Genomic DNA, 22,769 nt, shown 5'->3' with positions numbered 1-22,769 from the left:
AGATAACACTCCAATATGATGGGAAGTCAAGGCTTTATGGGGTGAAAGTATGCAGAGAAGCAAGAATGAGGTAGGAGAAAGAGCTGAAAAAAGGGGGTGGATTCAAGATGTGAATGGTCTTAAATTTTATAGGAAGCTGCAGGTTTGGTTATCAAATCATGGGGAAGTAAATCATTTTTTGAGAAGCAAGATAATAATGAAATCTACGAATCAGAAGCAACCTAAAGCAATGCAGAGGAAGGACTAGAGAAGGAGAAGAGTCTGGCTAGAATGTTATTTCAACTGCCCTGGTGAGAAATGTTAAAGGCATGATATAAAATGAATGGGCATTGGGCAAAGGTTAGAAGAGACTGAATGTATAAGAAAGAAATGTAGTCAAAGATGACCCTGGGTTTCCAGCGGAGATGATTCTTAGAGAAGAGTCATTAAGAGAAATACTAAAAAATCAGGAGAAAGAGTACAGAGTAAGCATGAAAAATGGTTAGTCTGAAGTGTTAATAGGATATGTGAAGGAACTAAGTCGACTTTTGGAAATCTGGGTCTGCAGAGACTTAGTACTCACTTGTAGAAAGGTGAGAGTCAAATCTTGGAAGTAGACACATTTGTTTTAAGAGCCCAAATACAGGAGTTTCCATGGTGGATCAGTGGTAACGAACCTGACTTATATCCTTAAGGATGTGGGTCTGATCCCTGGCCTTGCTCAGTGGGTTAAGGATCTGGCATTGCTTGAGCTGTGGTATAGGTCGCAGACACAGCTCAGATCAGGTGTTGCTGTGGCTGTGGTGTAGGCCGACAGCTATGGCTCCGATTCAACTCCTAGCCTGGGAACTTCCATGTGCCACAGGCGTGGCCCTAAAAAGGAAAAAAAAAAAAGAAGCACAAACAGTTGGAGCCTCTGTATAAAATAAGCCAACAAAAGAAAATGTGTTTAGAAAAAATAGAGAAAGACAGGAAAGAGATGTTCAAGAGACAAGAAGAGAACATTTCAAAAAGATAGAGATTTCAATTATGTTATTTGTCAAGAAAGTCAAATAGGACAAAAACTGAGAAGATGCTACTGGGTTTAACAACTGGGAGGTCACTGTTGTCCTTAGAGAGCAGCAATGGTACTGTAGAAACAGAAACCAAAGCTGGTGAAAGTTGGTCTAATTGCTCTTAAGAGTTTGGTGAAGTTTACCGAAGTTTACCTTAAGGGGGAACAAAGTTAAGAAAAACCTTTTTTTTTTTTTTGTTATTATGAAGCTAACAGCATGTTTTAGGGTATACAGAAGGAATCAATGAGAATGAAAAACACTTAAGATACTATATTAAACAGGAACAAATCTCAAACACAAAATATAAAGATATATAAAACAAAATGGATTATAAAAAGCCACTGAATGTTAATTTTTAATGGCTAATAAAAAAGACATTAAAGTACCTAGAAAAGATGAAGATGTCAACCAGCTTAATGCATTTTATTGATAACATTTTGAAGATATAAACAAAAATAATCTGAATATGTTCCAAAGAAGAAACAGAATGTGTTTACTCCAATGAAATAAAAGAATGAAAACAACATCAAACTTATATTTATAATAACTAGTCTTTGGTGGGAAAAGCAGAGAAAAATATTAAATTGGCAGAGTAATTTCATAAAATGTCAACAGAAATCTCAGAATGACCAGTTTGGTGAACAGAATCATGATTTCAGATTGACAAACCACTCAGATTGTGTCTTAAATATAGCAGATGATGGTTATTCAAAAATTCTTTAGTCACTTATTTTATGGATTATACCATGTACATTCCATATAGACAGCAATAAACTTCTCAGGATAAGCAGGATGGGTGATATGATAGAGCATTCTCCTGCCCCAATGACCTGAGGATTTCCAGGGCTTCAAGGGGAAACCACTGACTCTAGTCTAACTCTTGTACCTAACAGATAAACTGGACTGAAGCCCAGGGTAAACCAGAAACTTGCCAAAGGTCACAGTGAGCTAAAACAATCAAGGACCTCCTCATTCATAATCTGGCATTCTTTCTGCACCATCACACTGCTCAAAAAAAAAAAGTTGCAAATGAAATTCAGTCCCTGTTCTCTTCAGGGAAGTATAAGCTTTCTACCACTGAAACATCACATTACAGGACATTTCCTTTTAACCCCCTGGAGGAAGTCATTTTTATGAACCAGTCTAGTATTCACTCAAGTTCAAGCAATTTCACATTGGCTCAAAATTTCCCTTCAGTTTCATAAAGTAGGTTCCTCTTATGAGGAGCAAATTAGTAAGTCAATTATTTATTTTTTTGGAGAGCTAGCAAGTCCACACATGTTTAAAATCTAAACAAGTTTAGACTTGAAGGCTGAAAATAGATCACAAGTGTTACTACCTACAATAAAAAGGCATATATAAAAATTGAAAAGCAAAAGTTGTTTTGTATTAAATAGGGCATAAGATATTCTAAAAGTTCACTTTAGTTTTTATAATAATATTTACATTAAAAATAAGAAGAAACATCAGAGACATCTTACATATGGGACAGGGTATCAATATTTTAAAGACAATGTTTTCTTTAAAGTTTTAACTTATATTCCTTTAATTCAATATTTTCTTCAAGATGCAAAATGAAGCTAAGTGTCCCCAAATGATATTAGTGGTCTTCCTAATTCTGTCTGTAAGACTAGCACAACATTGCCAAAAACAAGAACATAAAAAACTGAGTAATTAAATGGAAAGTGCACATTATAACCCCAACAAAATTCTTATCTCTTGTTTTTCTTTTCTTTTGCTTTTTATTGGTTGCACCCACAGCATATGAAGGTTCCCAGGCTAGGGGTTGAAGCAGAGCTGTAGCTGCCAGGCTTCGCCACAGCCACGCCAGATCCGAGTCTCATCTGTGACCTACACCACAGCTCACCACAACGCCGGATCCTTAACCCACTGAGCAAGGCCAGGGATTGAACCTGCATCCTCACAGATACTAGTTGGATTCGTTTCCGTGACACCACTACAGGAACTCCATCTCTGCTTTAATATTCTTCATACTGTACTTAATTGTGAATTTAATCTTTCCTCTTATATCTTACTATTATTCTTTATCAGCTAACAGTTAAAAAATCAAAGTTGTTTTTAATTTTAACTTTTTAATTTTGGCCATGCCAATTGCGTGCAGAAGTTCCCAACCCAGTGATTGAACATACACCACAGCAGCAACCCCCAGCCACAGCAGTGACAATGCAAGATCCTTAACATACCTTGCCACCAGAGAACTCCCCAAATTTATTCTTTTCAAACTTTGTTGAAGTTTTTTTTTTTGTTATTTTTAGGGCCACACCCATAGCATTTGGAAGTTCCCAGGCTAGGGGTTCAATTTGAGCTGCAGCTGTCAGCCTACACCACAAGCACAGCAACACCAGATCTGAGCTGCATCTGCAATCTAAACCACAACTCAGCGCACTGCGAGATCCTTAACCCAATGAGCGAGGCCAGAGATCAAACCCACGTCCTCATGGATGCTAGTTGGGTTTATTACTGCTGAGCCATGACAGGAAATCTTGTTGTTGTTAGAAGTATTTTTTAAATTAACTTCACTCTTGGTTAAGCTCTCAATCAAGGGCTATTTATTTTCTACAAATGAATCTTGATGTATATAATTAGGTAATATTTTCTTGGCCTCATTGTAAAAGTATTTATCAAATTACACTTTTAAAAAACAATTATTTCATAAACTAGTTTCACTCAAACATCTAGGAAAGGGGGCATTTTGCTGTTCTACAGGTATTCAAAAGACACTTTGAGGAATGTTCTGTACATTACAAAAATATTTTTTGTTTTTGTTATCGGTTCTCCTAGATATTTCTAAGTGGTTGCTGAAATATTTGGCAAACAACATACCTTAAAAGACAGCAAACTCACTTACAGAGCAGCGTTCCCATAGTTACAAAAGGAAAAAAGTTGGTAATTTAACTCAGGCTGAGAGGATTATATTTATATTCCTTTTCTATAAGATAGCAGACCTAAAAGAACATCTGATCTACTAGTCTTCTTTCTTGCATGGTTGCATCTAAATCTCTTAATATAGATTAAATATGTCTATGTCCTATTATTTTTTAATAGCTGCATTCGTGGCATATGGAAATTCCTGGGACGGGGATTGAATGCTCCACAGCGACTCCACAGCTGCTACAGTTGTATTCTTAACCCACTGCACCACAATGGGAACTCCATGTCTATGCCCTATTTTAAGATTTCTGGAGTTTCTGCTGTGGCTCAGACAGTTAAGAACCCAAAATAGTGTCTGTGAAGATGCAGGTTCAACCCCTGGCCTCTCTCAGTGGGTTAAGGATCCAGAGTTGCCACAAGCTGTGGTCACAGATAGGTCACAGATGCAGCTCGGATCTGGAGTTGCCATGGCTGTGGCATGAGTTTGCAGCTGCAGCTCTGATTTGACCCCTAGCCCAGGAACTGCCATAACCTGTAGGTATGGCTATAAGAAGAAAAATAAAAAAGATTTCCAATGATACAGTAAGTAGTACTGTCAGTCTAATTCTAAAACCATTTATTGAACAATTTCTTTTTGCTCTGTTTTACAACAATTCTCAGTCTAGTGAAGGAGGCAATGAAATTGTGATTCAAGAATAAATAAAATCATGGTATTTAATGTTTACTTAATACCATTTAATATCTATCTAGTTCAATCAACTAAGGCTTTAAAAATAAATATTTAGGAGTACCCCGGAAGCCTAGTGGTTTAGGATCCATATCATTGTCACTGCTATGGTTCTGGCCACTGCTATGGAATGGGTTCAATCCCTGGCCTGAAAACGTCCACATGCCATGGGTGTGGCAAAAAAAAAAAAAAAAAGGGAAAGCAAAGAATGAGTTTTAAAGAAGTTTAAAGTTATAGTATTATTTCAGCTCTTACTTAAAACGCATTTTTTAAAATTATCTTTGAATGTAACTGAGGCTTTAAAAATCATTTTTACTTAAAAATTAGAAATCAAGCTTTTCTCTGCACTTAGAAACATGTTACTGGCCAACCTGTAATCAGGCCAACTTTCTCTCAGTAGGATAATTTCTTTTCATTCTTCCACATGAAACTTCATAAACAGAATGCTCTGAAAAACTGTGTAAGCTGGCATTTTTATTTTTATTTATTTATTTTTGTTGTTGTTGTTGTTGCTATTTCTTGGGCCGCTCCCGCGGCATATGGAGGTTCCCAGGCTAGGGGTCGAATCGGAGCTGCAGCCACCGGCCTACGCCAGAGCCACAGCAACGCGGGTCCGAGCCGCGTCTGCAACCTACACCACAGCTCACGGCAACGCCGGATTGTTAACCCACAGAGCAAGGGCAGGGACCGAACCCGCAACCTCATGGTTCCTAGTCGGATTCGTTAACCACTGCGCCACGACGGGAACTCCTGGCATTTTTATTTTTAGATGACTGGGGTCCAAATGGGGAGAAGTTCTTGGGTATGGAATGGTAGTGATGAAAGGCCTTGATCATCTGATCCAAGTGGCCAGACCCTGGCTTTCTCCATCTGACAAAAACTTTTTCCACTTTTATTTCCTGATCCCTCTCCAGCAAGGAACAAGGAATTGGAAAAAAAATAAGATTAGAGACTGGAGCTTAGCAACCGTGAAAGTAAGAAATCCAAAGACGAGTCCAGCCAACATAGCCAGAAAGGAAGAATTAGGAAGACAGCTATGTCATGTCATGTTAGGACCTAACCCTCAGATCTGCACATACTCTGTCATACTTCAGAATGTTTTCCCAAAAGGAAGAAAGGACCTAGGAGAAGACAGTCCAAAGATAGATCAAGCCTTGGGTTTTTTGGTTTTTTTTTTTTCATCCACGGCATATGAATGTTCCCAGGCTAGGGGTCCAATTGGAGCTGTAGCTGCTGGCCTATGCCATAGCCACAGCCACACAGGATCCAAGACACATCTGTGACCTACACCACAGCTCACGGCAATGCTGGATGCTTAACCCACTGAGTGAGGCCAGGTATCAAACCTGTGTCCTCATGGATGCTGGTCAGATTCGTTAACTGCTGAGCCATGACTGGAGCTCCAAACCTTGGGTTTCTTAGAAAGACTTTCTTCTAACCATCTCAACAGGTATGTGAAAAACTGATGCTTGATTCTTAAAAGCTTTTTATTTCTAAGCTTTCCTTAATTTACAGGATGGTTTTAGGATGTTGCTTAAACCTCAGAGATATTGGTTAAGAGTCCCGAGTGGTGATATGGAACTTTTCTTTCACTGAAGAAATTAAACAGCATTTGGTTGATGTAGCACAATAATAACCCTGAGTTATGTGTAATGAAACTCTAATACACTCCCTTGCAAATGCTAACAACAATGCTCTTTTGAAAAGACCGGCTCTAGTGTATTTGTGTTTGGAGGTCTTTTTATTGGAAAATACTTTAATATTTTCTCTTCTGTATTTTCGACACATATTAAGGTGCTTTGAACTCAGCAAGATTTGTTGAAGAAAATGATGATAGTTTCAACAGCATATAAAACTTTTACCTCCTGTATGTTCCTCATGGACACATGACTTTATTGGTGTCTCTGCTTCTGACATCCAAATTAGGCAGGCAGATGACTGGCCTTTACTAGATCTATCTAGAATACCAAGGACATGGCGACCAATTGTTTCTTCAACAGCTGCTGTTGTCTTTACAACTTCTAAGAGGATTTTCAAAAGTCTATTATTAGCCTTCTGGAGTGCATACCTGTATAGATAAGGAAACATTTATTAAAAAGTTTAAACTTTTAAAGCAAACATTTCATTATTTTCCACAAAAAATACACTAAAAAATATTTGACTTAAAAAAATCAAACTTCCTATGATCCTACTAAAATGGTATGCAATAGCACAATGAAGTGCCTTTTGTATTTTTTTTAATAAGAATTTCTTTCTTTATTTACATATTTATTTATTTATTTTGGCTTGCAGAAGTTCCAGGGCCAGGGACTGAACCCGTGCCAGAGAAGTGACTTGAGCCACTGCAGTGATAACACTGGATATTAACCCTCTGAGCCACAAGAGAACTCCTGCCTTTTGTATTTGATTTGACATAAAATTTTTTCTTCTGAAAAATTTATCAATGAACTATAACATTTTCTTAAATGTGCAGCATTTTATTGACCTAAAAGAAATCAAATAACCAAAGTTTTAAGCTAGAAGAGTTTTCTCAACTAGAAGAAAATTTTAGGGAGATGCAAAAGCTCAGTTTTATAAAGTGTAGCAGTACCTAAGCATATGCAAGTTACTGAGCTAGTAATACCATTTACAATTAAACATTTTCTATTCAAATTTTTATATGTAGAACAATATATTTTAAAATGTAACAGAACAATTTCACCAGAAAAAAAAAATGTGTTAGTATTTCCATAACTTAAGGCGATGATCTACATGGTCAAGTTACAAAAAGTAGACAGAGACCTGTTTTTAAAAAGGTCTATAGTGCAATTTCACTATCTTTCAATACCAGAAGGAATATCCCAGGTCATTTACTATATCTGCTCCAGAGACAGAAGTTTCTCCAGTTACATATACCACAGTCATTTCAGCCAGTAGAAGAAACCTATTTTCAACCAAATGGAATTAACAATGCCTCTCTTTTTTATATTTTTACTTTTAAAAAATTAGAAAATGTTCCTAACCACCCAAAAAAAAAAAACCCTTAGCAATCAGAGATAATCACTGTTAACACTTTAATACCTAGCCTTCTGGATATTCTCCCCCTCCCCTTTCTCAGAAATATATACATTTTAAAAAGAAAAATGGGATTATCCTGAACAAAGTGTTTCTGTAAGCTTTCCTTTTTCCTTAATATATACATTTTCACATGCCAAGAAATATACTTTCATAAATAGTGATCTAGAAGGTTATCTGATTTATCTTCTGAATAACTTAACTCTCTTATCCTAACAGCTTAATTCAACAAAGGTACTTCAGTGGCAAACTATATATTTAAAACATGTAGACAAAATAAGAGACTTTCATAATAAAGGCCCTCAGACTTAAGATAGTTTCTCTTTTATCTTTACATTGTGGGAGGTCACCAACAATCAGGTTACAGGGTATCTGCTTTCACAGGCTCATGGCATGGCTATTTTAAGACAAGGTAATAAGTGGAACAGTCTTCCTTCAGTATTTGTCAAGTGAAAAAGACAGTTCTAATTTTACACCTAGATCAAGTTCTCTGCTTCCATGAGCAAGAATATTAAAAATAAAACTCTAAATAACTTAGTAGGGAGTAAGTAAAGTTTTATTTAACTTCTTCTGGGGTTTTGTTCAAGCCCCAAACACACCAGGACTAGGATGATATGAAAATATTTCTACGTAAAAGAAATGATTAGAACTAATATGATGGCAAAAAAAAAAAAATAGGAATACTCATTTATCAACACTCACTACAAAAATTCCTAAAAATTAAACACTGTAAATTTTTTAAATATACCAATTATAGATAAATCATATAAAATAAACAAAGTGTTTATTTTATATTGCCACGGTAATCTAATTTTCATACACTGTCTTTCTTGTTTGAGTTCCATACTGACTGTGTTCCATACTGATGATCCAATGGGGAAGCCAAAATCTTAGGGGCCAAATTCCTCCATGCAAGCTGAGGAAGGAGGTTAGGAGGACACAGAGGGTTGACAGTAACAGAAATTGGAAAAGGAGGAAATTAAGTTAGTAGATATTAGGTTTGATTTAAAATTAAAGAAATTATTTTCATTTGAACAAAACAAATTTTAAAATGTTGTGCTTAAAGTCTTTACTATTAATATGGGATAACTATTCTCATTTTTATATTAACCTCTATAAAATCAAAGTAAGGGAAAGTTTTATTAACATTGGATCATTCATTTATTTCTCTATAAAAAGTTGGATGTGGATTAAAAGTTCTCATCTGTTATAAAGTCATGAAAGAATCTAACTGCAGCCCATCACATTTACTTTTTTTTCTCATTATAAACAAACCAGAGGGTGGCTTATACTAAATGCATGTCCATATAGCAAAGGAATAAGCTCACAAGCACAACTTTATTTTTTAGGATAAAAAAAAAAATGGCAGATGAGCAGAATAAAATTAATCAAGAAAGGTTCAATAACCAAATAACACCTTATCATTTGCTGAGTTAGGTATATGATCACTATCCAATTAAATCACTTCATATATGAAAGATTTTTTATAATTTAATGATCAAAAATTGATCATTCTTTATATACAGATTTAATGTACAAATAAAATGCACAAGATAAAAATAAGGACAAATCAAGTTTATAACACTGAAACAAATATTTTAATTCACTTTATATTGAAAAAATTACACATTCTGTATACCTTTCACTGGACAGAATTTCAGGAGGCACCTCTTCAGGTTTTCTGTCCAATTCCTTTTCTTTAAAGGTCTGTTCCTCAACTTCTTGGTTTTCATTTCCATTCTGTTTAAGTTTTTGTAAAGGTAGGGAGGACAAGACAGAAAGAAAACCTGTCATCTTGAAAACAGCATGTCATTCTTCTATATTGTTACGAGGTGAAACAAACTCTGTGTACAAAACAGATACTGTTTGAAGTAACATCTAACTATATTTTATCAAGAAGTTAGCATTATCATAAAAGATAAAACAGTCTGGTGCACAGATGAAAAAAATACTAATGCTATACTGCGACAAAAAAGTTTGTTAGGTTACTCTGCTCCTTGGTGAAATAACAGTTGCTGCTAAACCACTGTCAGATTCAAATTACATGGAATGTAAGGCATCTTGACTCCACCTACCTTACATGTAAATAATCACAAATACATTAAGTTCATATCCATAAAAAATACATTTCACACCAACAACAAAGACACACAGATTCTACTGCATCGCTGATCCATTGCTCCTGGGTGGGCCAAAGTCCATACTACCTGTGTTTGCGTACTGCTGTTGCGCAGCTCACAACACAGCTTCTCTCTTCCAGCTAAAGACAGCTGCTTTAGTGCTTCCAGCTCCTCTAAAAGCACCCTCTCTCTCTCTGAAACCAGGTTTTCATTATCTATTGAGGATCTCTAAATAAGAAAAAAGGTCATGAGAGAATATTGTTTGCGATAGAAGGAAAAAGCAGGAATATTAAGCAGATTTCTTTTAATCCCCTGGAACCAACAGGCCCTGGTTCTACCATGATTCATATTCCATGATTAGGGGTTAAAAGCATATATACAGTTCAATGCAAAATTTGAAATTTAAAGAAAAGCTAATTAGGCCTAACTATTCAGGAATTTGTGCAGCTCAGTATTATTTCATATGCCAATTTTGCATTGAGAATTCAGAAGTTAAAATCTACAAAATGCAATGAAGAAAAGCAAAATTAATTTTTTCAAAATGACATATTTTCTGTTCAACTCCCAATTTTCCTATTATTTTATATGTGAAACTATATTTCAAGAGTTCTGTTATCTCATATTTTACCTTTTCAAAATAAACTGATTAAATTTGTTTTTATAAGAACTTTTACATAAATATTTGCTTTTCTACAGTGATTTTGTGAGTATATTATATACAACAATTGATAAGAATCCAGTTCCCAAATACCAAGAGTATGTAAATTTAGTCAAGAAAGTGGTAAGAACATTATAAAAATTTTCACTTCTCAAATCAAGAAGAGATGTTTCCCTGGAGAAAGTTCCAGAAACATACAACTTTAGATTCCCATTCATGATTAAAAAGATAGATTAAAGATAGTTATAAAGATAAACCTTGGAGATGCTAACTGATAGACTCACAAATCTGTAATATGGAGAAACTGAATATCAACTGCACCTTGACACAAAAATTTTCCAAAATTGTCTAAGTACTATTGCCATGTATGGTCAATGGAACGATTAAAAACAAACAACCTTGTAACCAATTTCTCTGTGCCTAAACAAAGTAGGTAAGCCAAATGGTGAGAGACTAGGCACTCCAAGGTTGAGTTAGGTGTCCCTAACAAGATCTAAGGCTGTCGTACCAGTGGAGTTTGTTCCTGATGTTAAATATTTGTATTTATTTAGATCTCAGCAATAGTTTTGACTCTTAAAAAAAAAAAAAAAAAAAGCCTATATAAAGAATATTGCTATTTTAATTGGGGAGAAAAGGGACTCTAGGTCCCTTACCTGAGCTAGTTGTTTATTCAGCCGCTTAATCTCTTCTTGTAGCTGTTCCTGGTCTTCTCGCTGTCTCTCCATCTGCCGCATGTGTGCCTGCCTTAACAATTCTGTTGCCTGTTGATGTTCTTCATATTGTCGTACAAGTTCCTGTCTCATATCTTCCAATTGTTCTTCATTTAACATTAGTTGTCTGGAAGCATCCATGCTTGATACCAAAATTGCATCATGGAGCTAAAAATGATAAAAAAAAAATTTAATAAAAATGAGAATTTCAAAAAAATTAAAATTTCAACCATAAAAATGTGTCAACATTGATATTTTATTTTATTTTTATTTTTTTGTCTTTTTATGGCTGCACCCGCAGCATATGGAGGTTCCCAGGCTAGGCGTCGAATTGGAGCTGTAGCTGCCAGCCTATGCTACCGTCACAGCAACATGGGATCCAAGCCATGTCTGTGACCTACACCATAGCTCAGGGCAACACCAGATCCTTAACCCACTGAGCAAGGTCAGGGATCAAACCCGCGTCCTCATGGTTCCTAGTCTGGTTCATTAACCACTGAGCCACTACAAGAACTCCAGCATTGATACTTTAAATAGATATGAAAATAATTCTAATACTAACCCCGCGAGGCACCTCATTTTAAAATTCCCACTCTTAAACTAAAGCATAAATAATTTTTAAAAATATTTGTCTCAATTATAATGTCAAATCAATATGAAGTTACTTTATTATCATTATACACATTCTCCAAAAGCAAAATAACTATCAGTTATTTAGATATAATCTAAGGTAGGAGAAGAATAAAGACACTCAAGAGTGCTTCTACTCCTAATGAGTAACTCCACATTTATTTTTTAAGTGCCATGCCCACGGCATATCAAGTTCCTAGGCTAGGGCTTGAATTGGAGCTGCAGCTGCAGGCCTTTGCCACAGCCACAGCAAAGTGGAATCCAAGCCGCACCTGTGACCTACCCTACAGCTCATGCAATGCAGGGTCCTTAACCGACTGAGCAAAGTCATGGATCAAATCCGTATCCTTACGGATACTAGTCAGGTTTGTTACTGCTGAGCCATGACAGGGAACTCCTATTCCTCTTGAGATTTTATAAAGAAATAATATAAATGGAATACTTACACTCTAAAATTGTATTTATAAAATAAGAAATTTTCTCTCTTTAATTTATACTATGCAGTGATCATCAGAGTACTACAGAGAACTGCTTGGTAAGAAGCCATCTTCAATAATTTATTTGAAAATAAAAGCCTTATATTCCACTTTCTCATACTCATAATAAGTCAACTCCTTCGTGGATTTTTACAAGTCCCTCCATTCCTAAAAAGCTATACTTAAACAAACCATTTTGCCTTGAACAGTTGCTGGAAAATACCTCAATTTTGCACTTGGAAGCTGACAATTTTATTTGAATATGCCTCTAAATAAGATATAACCTATCCTAAAAAATAACGATTAAAAAAAAAAACCTATCATGAACATTAACAAAAAACTGAACTAAGATAATTTTAAAAAGTAGAATTTATTACATTCTATTAAAGGTACAGTTGAGGTATAGACAGAGGATAGGTCCTCCATTCACGACCAAGTAAAGAAAAGGAATTGGCATACACAGGGTAGAATGCTTTAAATTGTCTTCTCAAACAGGTAACTATTTCCTTATGATATTATTATATTAAATTAAGCAAGTCTTTTATTCACATATATTGTCAAACTGTGGTATCATGAACTGAAACAAAATTAATATAGGTATAACTTACAATGAGGTTTTAACATGTGCAATGAGTATAGGACAAATAGAAATACTAAGAGTCAGACTATTTTATTAATAAATAATAACAAACTTATTTAATAATAAGTCATTTACTCACATACTTTAAAAACTGTAAGTCAAGACTGAACTGAATACTTCTCCATTACATTACTGTTATTACTGCATAACATTACTCTATTTTTAGAGTGAGGGAAGCCACAATTTTTTAATAAGTTTTATACTCAAGGAAGCATACTTACAGATTGTCTGACTATAAATGTTTTATCCTTGGAGAACATTTCTTCTGAAATAGCCAGTTCATGGTCCTTTGATTCTTGTGTATTATCAAGATTATCCCTGTCTGATGAAAGAACTTCCTCTGCATCTTCTCCTAACTCTTTACTAAGTGGTTTAAATTCTTCATGAAATTTCCCATCTGTTGCCTCAGAAGTCTGAAAACCAATCTGACCTTGTGATAATTTCAGTTTCATTTAAGTAATGCTGTTCTTGCTGATAGAGAGCAGATGTTTGTTTTGATGATGTAGTATCTTCTTTTTCCCCAGATAGTCTAGATAGTTCAGTTTGCTGAGCAAATGCTATACTCATTGACACAATGACCTAAAGAAATGAAGTAAATAAAAAAGAATTAGGTTTATAAATACTAGGAAGAATTTAAAAAGTAAGATACCTCTCAAAATTACATGAATTAGTAAGAAGATGGCCTTGTGGTTTTAAACTAAAAGAAATTCTTAGATAAAACAGTAAGGAGATATGATTCTCTATTCGAAAATAAATCTCATGCCGAGGTACTTTACTGCTTGCATTTTAAAAATAAATAATGATAAAATTTTTTCTTACAACAGCAATAAATGTTCAGTATAGAAATTAGAAAAGAAATAACAGCCCTTATGTTTCTCTCTTCCAAGAAACATCACTATTAAAACTTCAGTAAATGCATTTGCAATACATTTCTTTACATATAGATGTGGATATGAATAGATACAGATATGCATTTTTCTTATGAAAAGTAGTTATATTCTAATACCATAATCTGGTTTTATAGCTTAACTATGGTAAATACCATTTTGAGTTAAGAACTACATTTCCATATAATTTTAAATAGGTTTAAAGTTTCATATTATACAGATATAATAAATTTATTAAATCAATTCTCTATGTTGGACATTTAGAATGAATCCATTCTTTTTTTTTTTTTTTTTTCCTTTTTTGCACAACCCAAGGCATACAGCACTCTCAGGCCAGGGAGAGATCTGAGCCACAGTTGTGACCTATGCCACAGCTGCAGCAACACTGGATCCTTAAACCACTGTACTGGGCTGGGGATCAAATCCCCATCCCTGTACTCTACAGACACTGCCAATCCCATTGCGCCACAGCAGGAACTCCAGAGTGGATCCATTCTTAACACCAATTTATAAACCACTTGTGACAAAATCTTTTTAATTGTGTCATTGTGCATATTCCTTCTAATTTCCTTACAGTAAACCCCCAGAAGTACAGCACTAGGTTTATGTGACTGGTGAGTATGCAAATACAATTCAGTCTAATCTATTTCATTTTCTACTTCAATCATGATCCTGAATACCTGCTTATTTTACTCCCACCCACCATAGGTGCTCAGAAATTCTGATCAGCAGCCTTGGCTCTTACAAGTCTAAGCCTCTGAGAATCAACCGTATTGATTATGCCAGAGCCACAGCAATGTGGGATCCGAGCTGCGTCTGCAACCTACACCACAGCTCACAGCAACACCAGATCCTTAACCCACTGAATGAGGGCAGGGATCGAACCCGAGTCCTCATGGATCCTAGTTGGGTTCGTTAACCACTGAGCCACAATGGGAATTCCTTGATTAACCTTTTTTTTAAAGTACCATCCCCACATAGAATTTGTAGTAGGGGAAGCCTGACTGCCACTGTCAAAGATACAGTATGCCTGGGGTTTGAAACTTTTGTGTCTACTGGCCTTCAACCTTTTATGTTCTCCCTGTTGGTTCTGGCCATATAACTGGACTATTGCTTTAATGTCCTATCTTGAACCTGATTTGTATATCTGGGGTCCTGATTCCCAGCTGGTTCCTGCTAGCCTCCTTCTTCCCAAATGTAATGTCTTCCAGCTCCTGAATGGAGAACTGCTCGAATAGAATAATGCTGATAACAGTATAGCAACAATAAAAGCAGCAATGATCATTTATCAAGCTCTTCTTTTATTTCATTTAAAAATCCTACAAGGCAGGCACAATTATTACCCTGATTTGAACAGATGGGGAAACTAAGGACAGAGAGTAAAAAGACTATGATATTAAGTGATATACATGTCTTTGACCCCCAAAACAAAGAGCAAATAAATGGTGAAAGTTGGAGCTGAAATTCTGCATTCTTATCTGAGCCCCACCCCCAACTAAAATGTAACACTGTACATCTGAACAAATCTGTCTAGAAGTATAAAGTTACAAGTGAATTAGGAAGAATAATTACAATGATAACAGTCAATGCTGAGAATTCTTTTTTTTCTTTTTAGGGCTGCACCCACGGCATATTGGAAGCTCCCAGGCTAGGAGGTGAATTAGAGCTTTGGCTGCCAGCCTACACCACAGCCACAGCAATGCCAGATCCAAACTGTGTCTGCGACCTACACCAGCGCCAGATCCTTAACCCACTGAGCGAGGCCAGGGAATCAAACCCACATCTTCACTGATACCAGTCAGGTTCACAACCCACTAAGCCACAACAGGAACTCCAATGCTGAGAAAAGTGAAGCGTACAAGATTAGGAGCCACGTCAATTGTCACATGTGTAATAAGTGTTAGAGTAGATAGAGATCTGAAGCAAATCCACAGTGTCTAACCATAGAGGTCAAGCACCTTAAACACTACACATTATATTCTGTCCAGACAACCCACTAGTACATCTCACTAAGTAAAATGGACCTCCTAGATGCCTATGCCAGTTTAGACAGAACCAGGGTTTGGTAATAATGTTCTGGACATTGTCATCAGGAAAATATGCCCATTACAACAAAATGCCAAAGACTCAGATGAAGGAATTGGTGAACAAGGCAACACAGCTTAGCAAAACATACCTTCAATATTTTTTAACTAGTTGTCAAAGCCTTAAAACTGGCCTTTCTTTATTTTTTGTCTTTGGAGGGCTGCATATGTGGCATATGAAGGTTCCCAGGCTAAGAGGTCAAATCAGAGATACAGCTGACAGCCTACACCACAGCCATAGCAACGCAGGGTCCGAGCCAAGTCTGCAACCTATACCACAGCTCCTACACCAAGTGACCTACACTTTGCTCCTGAGGAGCCAAGGCAGAGATCGAACCTGCATCCTCATGTATGCTAGTCAGACTCATTTCTGCTGAGCCACAATGGGAATGCCTGGCTTTTATTTTAATCTCTGTCTTGAACCTAATCTACTTATCTGTCTATCAATACTAAGAATGCAATATGGAAAGACAAAAAGATTAAAAATATCAAAGAGAAGCAGAGATAAAAAGAATAGATTAAGATGGAGTCCCATCATGTCTCAGTGGAAATGACTCTGACTAGCATCCATGAGGACACAGGTTCAATTCCCACCCTTGCTCAGTAGGTTAAGGGTGTTGCCACAAGCTGTGGTATAGGCTGCAGACACGGGCTTGGATCTGGCATGGCTGCAGCTGTAGCATAGGCCAGCTCCGGTTTGACCCCTAGCCTGGGAACCTCCATATGCCATGGGTACAGCCATAAAAAACAACAAAAAAAGACAAAACAAAAAAGGCAGAAAAATGACTCCAGAAGGAAGGCCTGAGACACAAGAAGGATTAGAACATTAAAAAAAATTGTATATACATGAACAAATCTAAACACTGATAAGTAGAAAGCAATAATATCTGCATTTAAATTGTGGAATAAAAAAACACTAGACAGAGATTCGTAATTCCAGTCAGCATATAGTAAGCTCGCTATAGCCTCTCTTTCCCACTGATTACAACTAAAAACTCTGAACAAAATACAAAAGCAAATTACCTGAGAACTCTGAAAAGTAAACAAAAGCAGGCAAACAGCAGAGGGAGTCAAAACTCGGAAAAGAGATCTGTATGGGGAGGGTGAAACAGAACTTGTGGCCTGAGCCTAACTGGGTTGTCTGTTTAAAAAAAATAAAATCAAAATAAAATCACAATCTCCATAGGATTATAAACCCCAGAGTTTACAGAACCAAATATTCAAATGTTCAACAGACAATTCAAAATTAGATGGCATACACTTTGTTGCATACTGAATTTGTTACCAGGGGATTTCCTCTTAAAAAAACAAACAAACAAACAAACAAAAAAACCCTAAAGGAAGTTTTTCAGGCTGAAGGGAATTAATACCAGAGGGAATCTTAAAGTTTGAACAGCAGAATACTCATTCTTTTCAATATGCATGGAGTATTCGACCAAACAGAACATATTTGGAACAAAAAACTTAAATGACATGAAATCATACAAGGTACACCCAACCACAAAGAAATTAAAAATTATTATATTAAATTATATCAATCAATCAACAATAGGAAGGTATCTGAAAATCCCAAAGATATGAAAATCAAACTTATTTCTAAACAGTCCATGAATCGAAAAGGTCACAAGTGCTCCTTAAAAATATCAATACAATCAATAAACTTCTAGCTAGACTAACAAAGAAAAAAGAAAGAAAGTAGAAATAACATATAGCTCCCATAACCATTAAATGATAAAGGGACACTTAAACAACTCTACCAACATAAATTCAAAAGCTTAGATAAAACAGACCAGTTCCTTGAGTGACAAACTACCAAAGCATATTCTAAGAGAAATACATCATCTAAAAAAAACAAAATCTACTAAAGAAACTGAATTCATAGTTTAAAAAAACCCTTCCAACAAGGTACAATCTAAGCCAATAAGATGATCAAATTCTATGAAACGTTTAAATCTGAAATGATATCAATACTACATAAATTCTTCCAGAAAATAGAAGAGGGATATATTTTGACATTTTATGAGACCAGCCTCTGATATCAAAACCAAATAAAGACATTATAACAAAACTAGGAATAATGTTCCTCATGGATATAGACATAAATATTCTTGACAAAATATTATGAAATAGAATCCAACAATATAAAATGGGGGATACTATCTCCAAAGGAGCACAAAAATACTTTAGAGGTGATGGAGATGTTTTAAATCTTGATTGATAACTGTGAACATTTGTTAAAATTCACCTTTTGCAGTTATAATTGGTGAATGTAAAATTCATGTAAACTACACATCAATAAGGATGATTACAAGCAAACAAAAGCAAAAATGTGACCAAATGTTAAGTCACAAAAGAAGCTCTTGAAATTCTGAAAAATTGGTACCATAAAGATCACCTTCTTTGGTATATGCGTTTAGATTAGAAATGGGTAACAAATAATTAAAAGAACGGTATGGGTTGGAAACTAAAAAAGCTAGACTCAATGATCTTGTAATTCTCTGCTTTCCATTCACCATATTATCTCATCAAATTCCATCTGTGGTTACAACTAACTCTGCCTACTCTCTGCCTGTGTAGCTGAACTCAACTGAGGAGAAAAAAATTAAAAACCAAGCTGACTGGTCTCATTTTAAATTCACAACCACTACCACTGAAATGGGCCCTTAGTAATACTGGGCAATTATTTGGTTTTTTTGATTAACAATGTTTCTTCAATTTCTGTTTTACAGCAAAGTGACCCAATCACACTTAGTTCCTTGTGCTGTACAGTAGGGCCCCACTGTCCATCCATTCCAAATGTTACAGTTTGTATCCACCAACCTCAAACTCCCTATCCATTCCACTCCCTCCCCTCTCCCCTCTGGGAACCCCAAGTCTGCTCTCCTTGGCCATGATCTGTTTCTGTTTTGTAGACAGGCTCATCTGTGCCATATTTTGGATTCCACAAATAAGTGATATCAGGTATCTGTCTTTTTCTTTCTGGCTTAGTTCACTTAGTATGATAAATCTCTAGTTCCATCCATGTTGCTGTACTGGCATTATTTTGTTCTTTTTATGGCTAAGTAGTATTCTAATGTGTATATGTTCCACATCTTCTTAATCCATTCATCTGTTGATGGACATTTAGGTTGTTTCCATGTCTTGGCTATTGTGAATAGTGCTGCAGTGAACATAGGGGTGCATGTATCTTTTTCAATGAAAGCTTTGTCTGGATAAATGCCCAGGAGTGGGGTTGCTGGATCATATGTAGTTTGTTTGGATCATCTATTTAGTTTTATGAGGTACTGCCACGCTGTTTTCCATAGCAGTTGTACCAGTTTACATTCCTAGCAACAGTGAAGGAGGGTACCCACAGTTAACATCATTCTCAGTGGTGAAAAGTAAAAACAGTTCCACTAAGATCAGGAACAAAACAAGGATTGGCACTTTCACCACTATTATTCAACATAGTTTTGGAAGTCCTAGCCATGGCAATCAGAGAAGAAAAAGATATAAAAGGAATCCAAATTGGAAAAGGAGAAGTAAAACTATCACTGTTTGCAGATGACAGGTACCAAATTTTTACTCTGAAAAGTTTCCAATAGTAAAATTCTGTATCAAGAAAAGAATGTTTTTCTCAAAGAAAAATTTACAGAACATTCTGGGGCAGTAGATAGGTGGGCTCCAAGATAGACATGTACAACCAGCCACCTGTCTATCCTTCAGGATAGAAATAACAACAGGCACAAGGCAAATAACTGGTCCTTGCCTCTATGAACTTGTGAAACAATGGTAATGATGGGATCAGAAGCGGACTAAGCCCTACTTGGGCAAAAGACCAAGAGGTCACATACTTCCCATCCTCAGGGTCAGGGAGACCCCAACTACACAAGTGTGGAGAAACCCCTCTAGGTTAGAAAGGGAAGGGACACCAGGCCAAAGTAAGTCTAGATAACCTTCCCACCATGCCTTGCTTTGGAATCCATCTTGGCCAAGAGATGCACATGCAGATCAGAGAGGGTCCTGGGTCTGGTGAGGTGTGAAAGATAAAACAGGATAACTGGCCAAAGGAAAATAAAGACCAGTAAGAACTGCCACATATAAGTGGTTTAAACCACCTCTCTGATGCACTCCTCATTTGGGGGGACATTCATACCTGTGCTTTCCTTTGGGTGTGTGTTATTGCTTTGCTTCTGCCTTAGATAAAATAGACTACTCCTCTGTGTGTTCTCCCACTTGTACTGTGTTTCTAAAATAAACTTTGTACGTCTTTTTTATAGTCTTTGTCTCCTTGGAACATTCTTGCTTTCTATAGGGGTCAAAAATTGGGGCAATTTTGCTTTTAGCCTCTAGCCAGTCTAGTGGCTAAGATTCCTGGTTTTTATCCAGACAACACAGGTTCAACTTCTGAGTAGAGAACTGAGATCTCACTTCAGACCATCACTCACTGCTGCCTCCGAGATCAATTCCACTTAACGGCACTGTGGTTAAAACAAGTATCTGACAACTTAAATGAGCTATGTATAAAACTTTACAACAGGAGTTCCCACTGTGGCTCAGCGGGCTAAGAACCCAACTAGTATTCATGAGGATGCAGGTTCAATCCTGGACCTTGCTCAGTGGGTTAAGGATCCATGTTGCCGCAAGCTGCAGTGTAGGTCACAAATGTGGCTCAGATCCCACATTGCTGTGGCTGTGGCATAGGCTTTCAGATGCAGCTCCAATTCAACCCCCTAGCCTGAGAAATTCCATATGCTGTACATGCAGCCCTGAAAAGGAAAAAAGAAAAACAAAAAATTACCATCAATAAAATTTTTTTTTTTTTTGGTCTTTTCTAGGGCCTCACTCACAGCATGTGGAAGTTCCCAGGCCAGGGGTCCAATCAGAGGTGTAGCTGCCGGCCTATGCCAGAGCCACAGGAACGCGGGATCTGAGCCTCATCTGCAACCTACACCACAGCTCACGGCAATGCCAGATCCTTAACTCACTGAGCAAGGCCAAGGATCGAACCCGCAACCTCATGGCTCCTAGTCAGCTTCGTTAACCACTGCACAAAGATGGGAACTCCAGGAGGCGCCAAGGCGCCAAGGAAACACAGGTCACAATAATCTTCGAAACAAATTATAAACTTACCTTAGCTACTTCCTCTTCTAATCGTTCTTGGTACTGTTTTTCCAGCAACTTAACCATGTTTGTTTTCTGTTGCTCTCCATATTCACTAGAAAACTAAATTAAAAAGCAAAATATGATATGCTTATTTATATTAATTGTACACCACTAATTTTTAAACTTCTACTCAAATACACTCAAAAATTAATATTTTTTAGAAAACTTCTGAGAAGTTTTAATTAATAAGTAAATGTCTGCTCCCTTAATTAAAAACAATAATCTAGTGGCTAATTCTAATAAATAATTGTACTCACTACTGTGAATTTAACAAAGATGTAAAGTGAGAAATATATTTACATCTCTACTAACATATAGTTCTAGAGTGGAAAAAAGATACTTCCTAAATATAATTAAATAGATACGCATTTAAGTAATGTTAACACTTGGCTATCTTTGCTCATGAGGTTATAAACAAACTTCTTTTCTTCTTAGTACTTATTAACAGTATCAAATTTTCTACAAATACAAATTACTTTTATAAATAGAAAAAAATCAAATGGCTATTTAAATGTAAACATGTTCTCAGCATAAAAGCACTTCTTTACCAATTATCTGAAAAGTCATCCAGAGGGATACTCCACATGGGATGAATATGGAAGAATCAAGGATGTGGCCAATGCCACACTTTTATTCTAGAGTTAGAGAAGGCAATGATCTTTTCCTGTAGTACTTAAGAACTAGAAATTTACTGAGTGGAAACCAGAGTTTTCTAGTTATAGGTTTAAGAAAAGTGGTCACAAATTGGGACTGTATACATTGTTGAGGAGAGGCAAAATGTGATTTACCTGGATGAGATATACTGTACAAGATGAGGGGATTTTCTATCTTAGACGGCCTGTGCTGAAAAAAGCCTCATCCAACTGTCCCAGCCCTAAGATATTAAATTTTGGGGATCCCTAAATACTATTCTAGAGATGGTCTAGTTCAATTTCCGATGGTGGGAAAAAAAAAAAAAAAACTGTTTCTCTTTTCTGAAACTAATTTGTTATACAGCTCATGTTATCTAAAACAAGACAAATTTTAAACTAGAATATATTTAGGATGGAAAAAAACCTCTTGTGCTTTTCCTATACTATGAAAATACATTAAATTTCTTCACTTACATAATCTTCTGGGTCTTTTATGTAAGGTGTTATCCTCATAATTATCTATTTATTTATTTTGTCTTTTTAGCACCCAAGGCATATGGAGGTTCCCAGGCTAGGGGTTGATTCAGAGCTGTAGCTGCCGGCCTATGCCACAGCCACAGAACTGTAGGATCCATGCAACATCTATGACACAGCTCACAGCAATATCAGATCTTTAACCCACTAAGCAAGACCAGGAATCAAACCTGCGTCCTCATGGATACCATTAGTTGGGTTCGTTACCGTTGAGCCACAACGAGAACTCCATATCCTCATGTTTATTATATTAACTTACTTCTCAGCAACTATTTATTGGATAATTCTTAAACCACAGACATACAAATCATTTTAACAAAAATGAAACCAATGCACAGTAACAGTTTAAAAATATAATACCTCTGCTGTGCCATCAATGTTCTGTTTTAGACAATTTCCAGGGTATACTGTTTTCCATAAATTTGATTCAGCAATTACCACTGAATCAATGGAGAAGCTAAATATAAATAAAAGAAGGTGAAATAATTAGAGTTGTGTGTCAAATTAACTGGTAGCCCAATTTATAGCACGCACAGAATGTGTACC

The 22,769-nt window shown here is 36.2% G+C and overlaps 1 protein-coding gene across 1 annotated transcript in view; it reads right to left on the bottom strand.

Moving 5' to 3' along the window:
* AKAP9 (A-kinase anchoring protein 9) overlaps positions 1 to 22,769 on the bottom strand; it is a 150,684-nt gene that overhangs the window by 63,791 nt on the left and 64,124 nt on the right. The window contains 8 exon segments of the mRNA XM_047754061.1: positions 6,516 to 6,721; positions 9,347 to 9,447; positions 9,915 to 10,055; positions 11,139 to 11,363; positions 13,163 to 13,387; positions 13,389 to 13,520; positions 21,025 to 21,117; positions 22,584 to 22,680. Of these exon segments, the coding sequence (XP_047610017.1) occupies positions 6,516 to 6,721; positions 9,347 to 9,447; positions 9,915 to 10,055; positions 11,139 to 11,363; positions 13,163 to 13,387; positions 13,389 to 13,520; positions 21,025 to 21,117; positions 22,584 to 22,680 (1,220 nt within the window).

Source organism: Phacochoerus africanus, chromosome 11 (genome assembly GCF_016906955.1).
Source record: "Phacochoerus africanus isolate WHEZ1 chromosome 11, ROS_Pafr_v1, whole genome shotgun sequence".
Lineage (NCBI taxonomy): Eukaryota > Metazoa > Chordata > Mammalia > Artiodactyla > Suidae > Phacochoerus > Phacochoerus africanus.
This window is presented reverse-complemented; position numbering and strand designations above follow the sequence as displayed.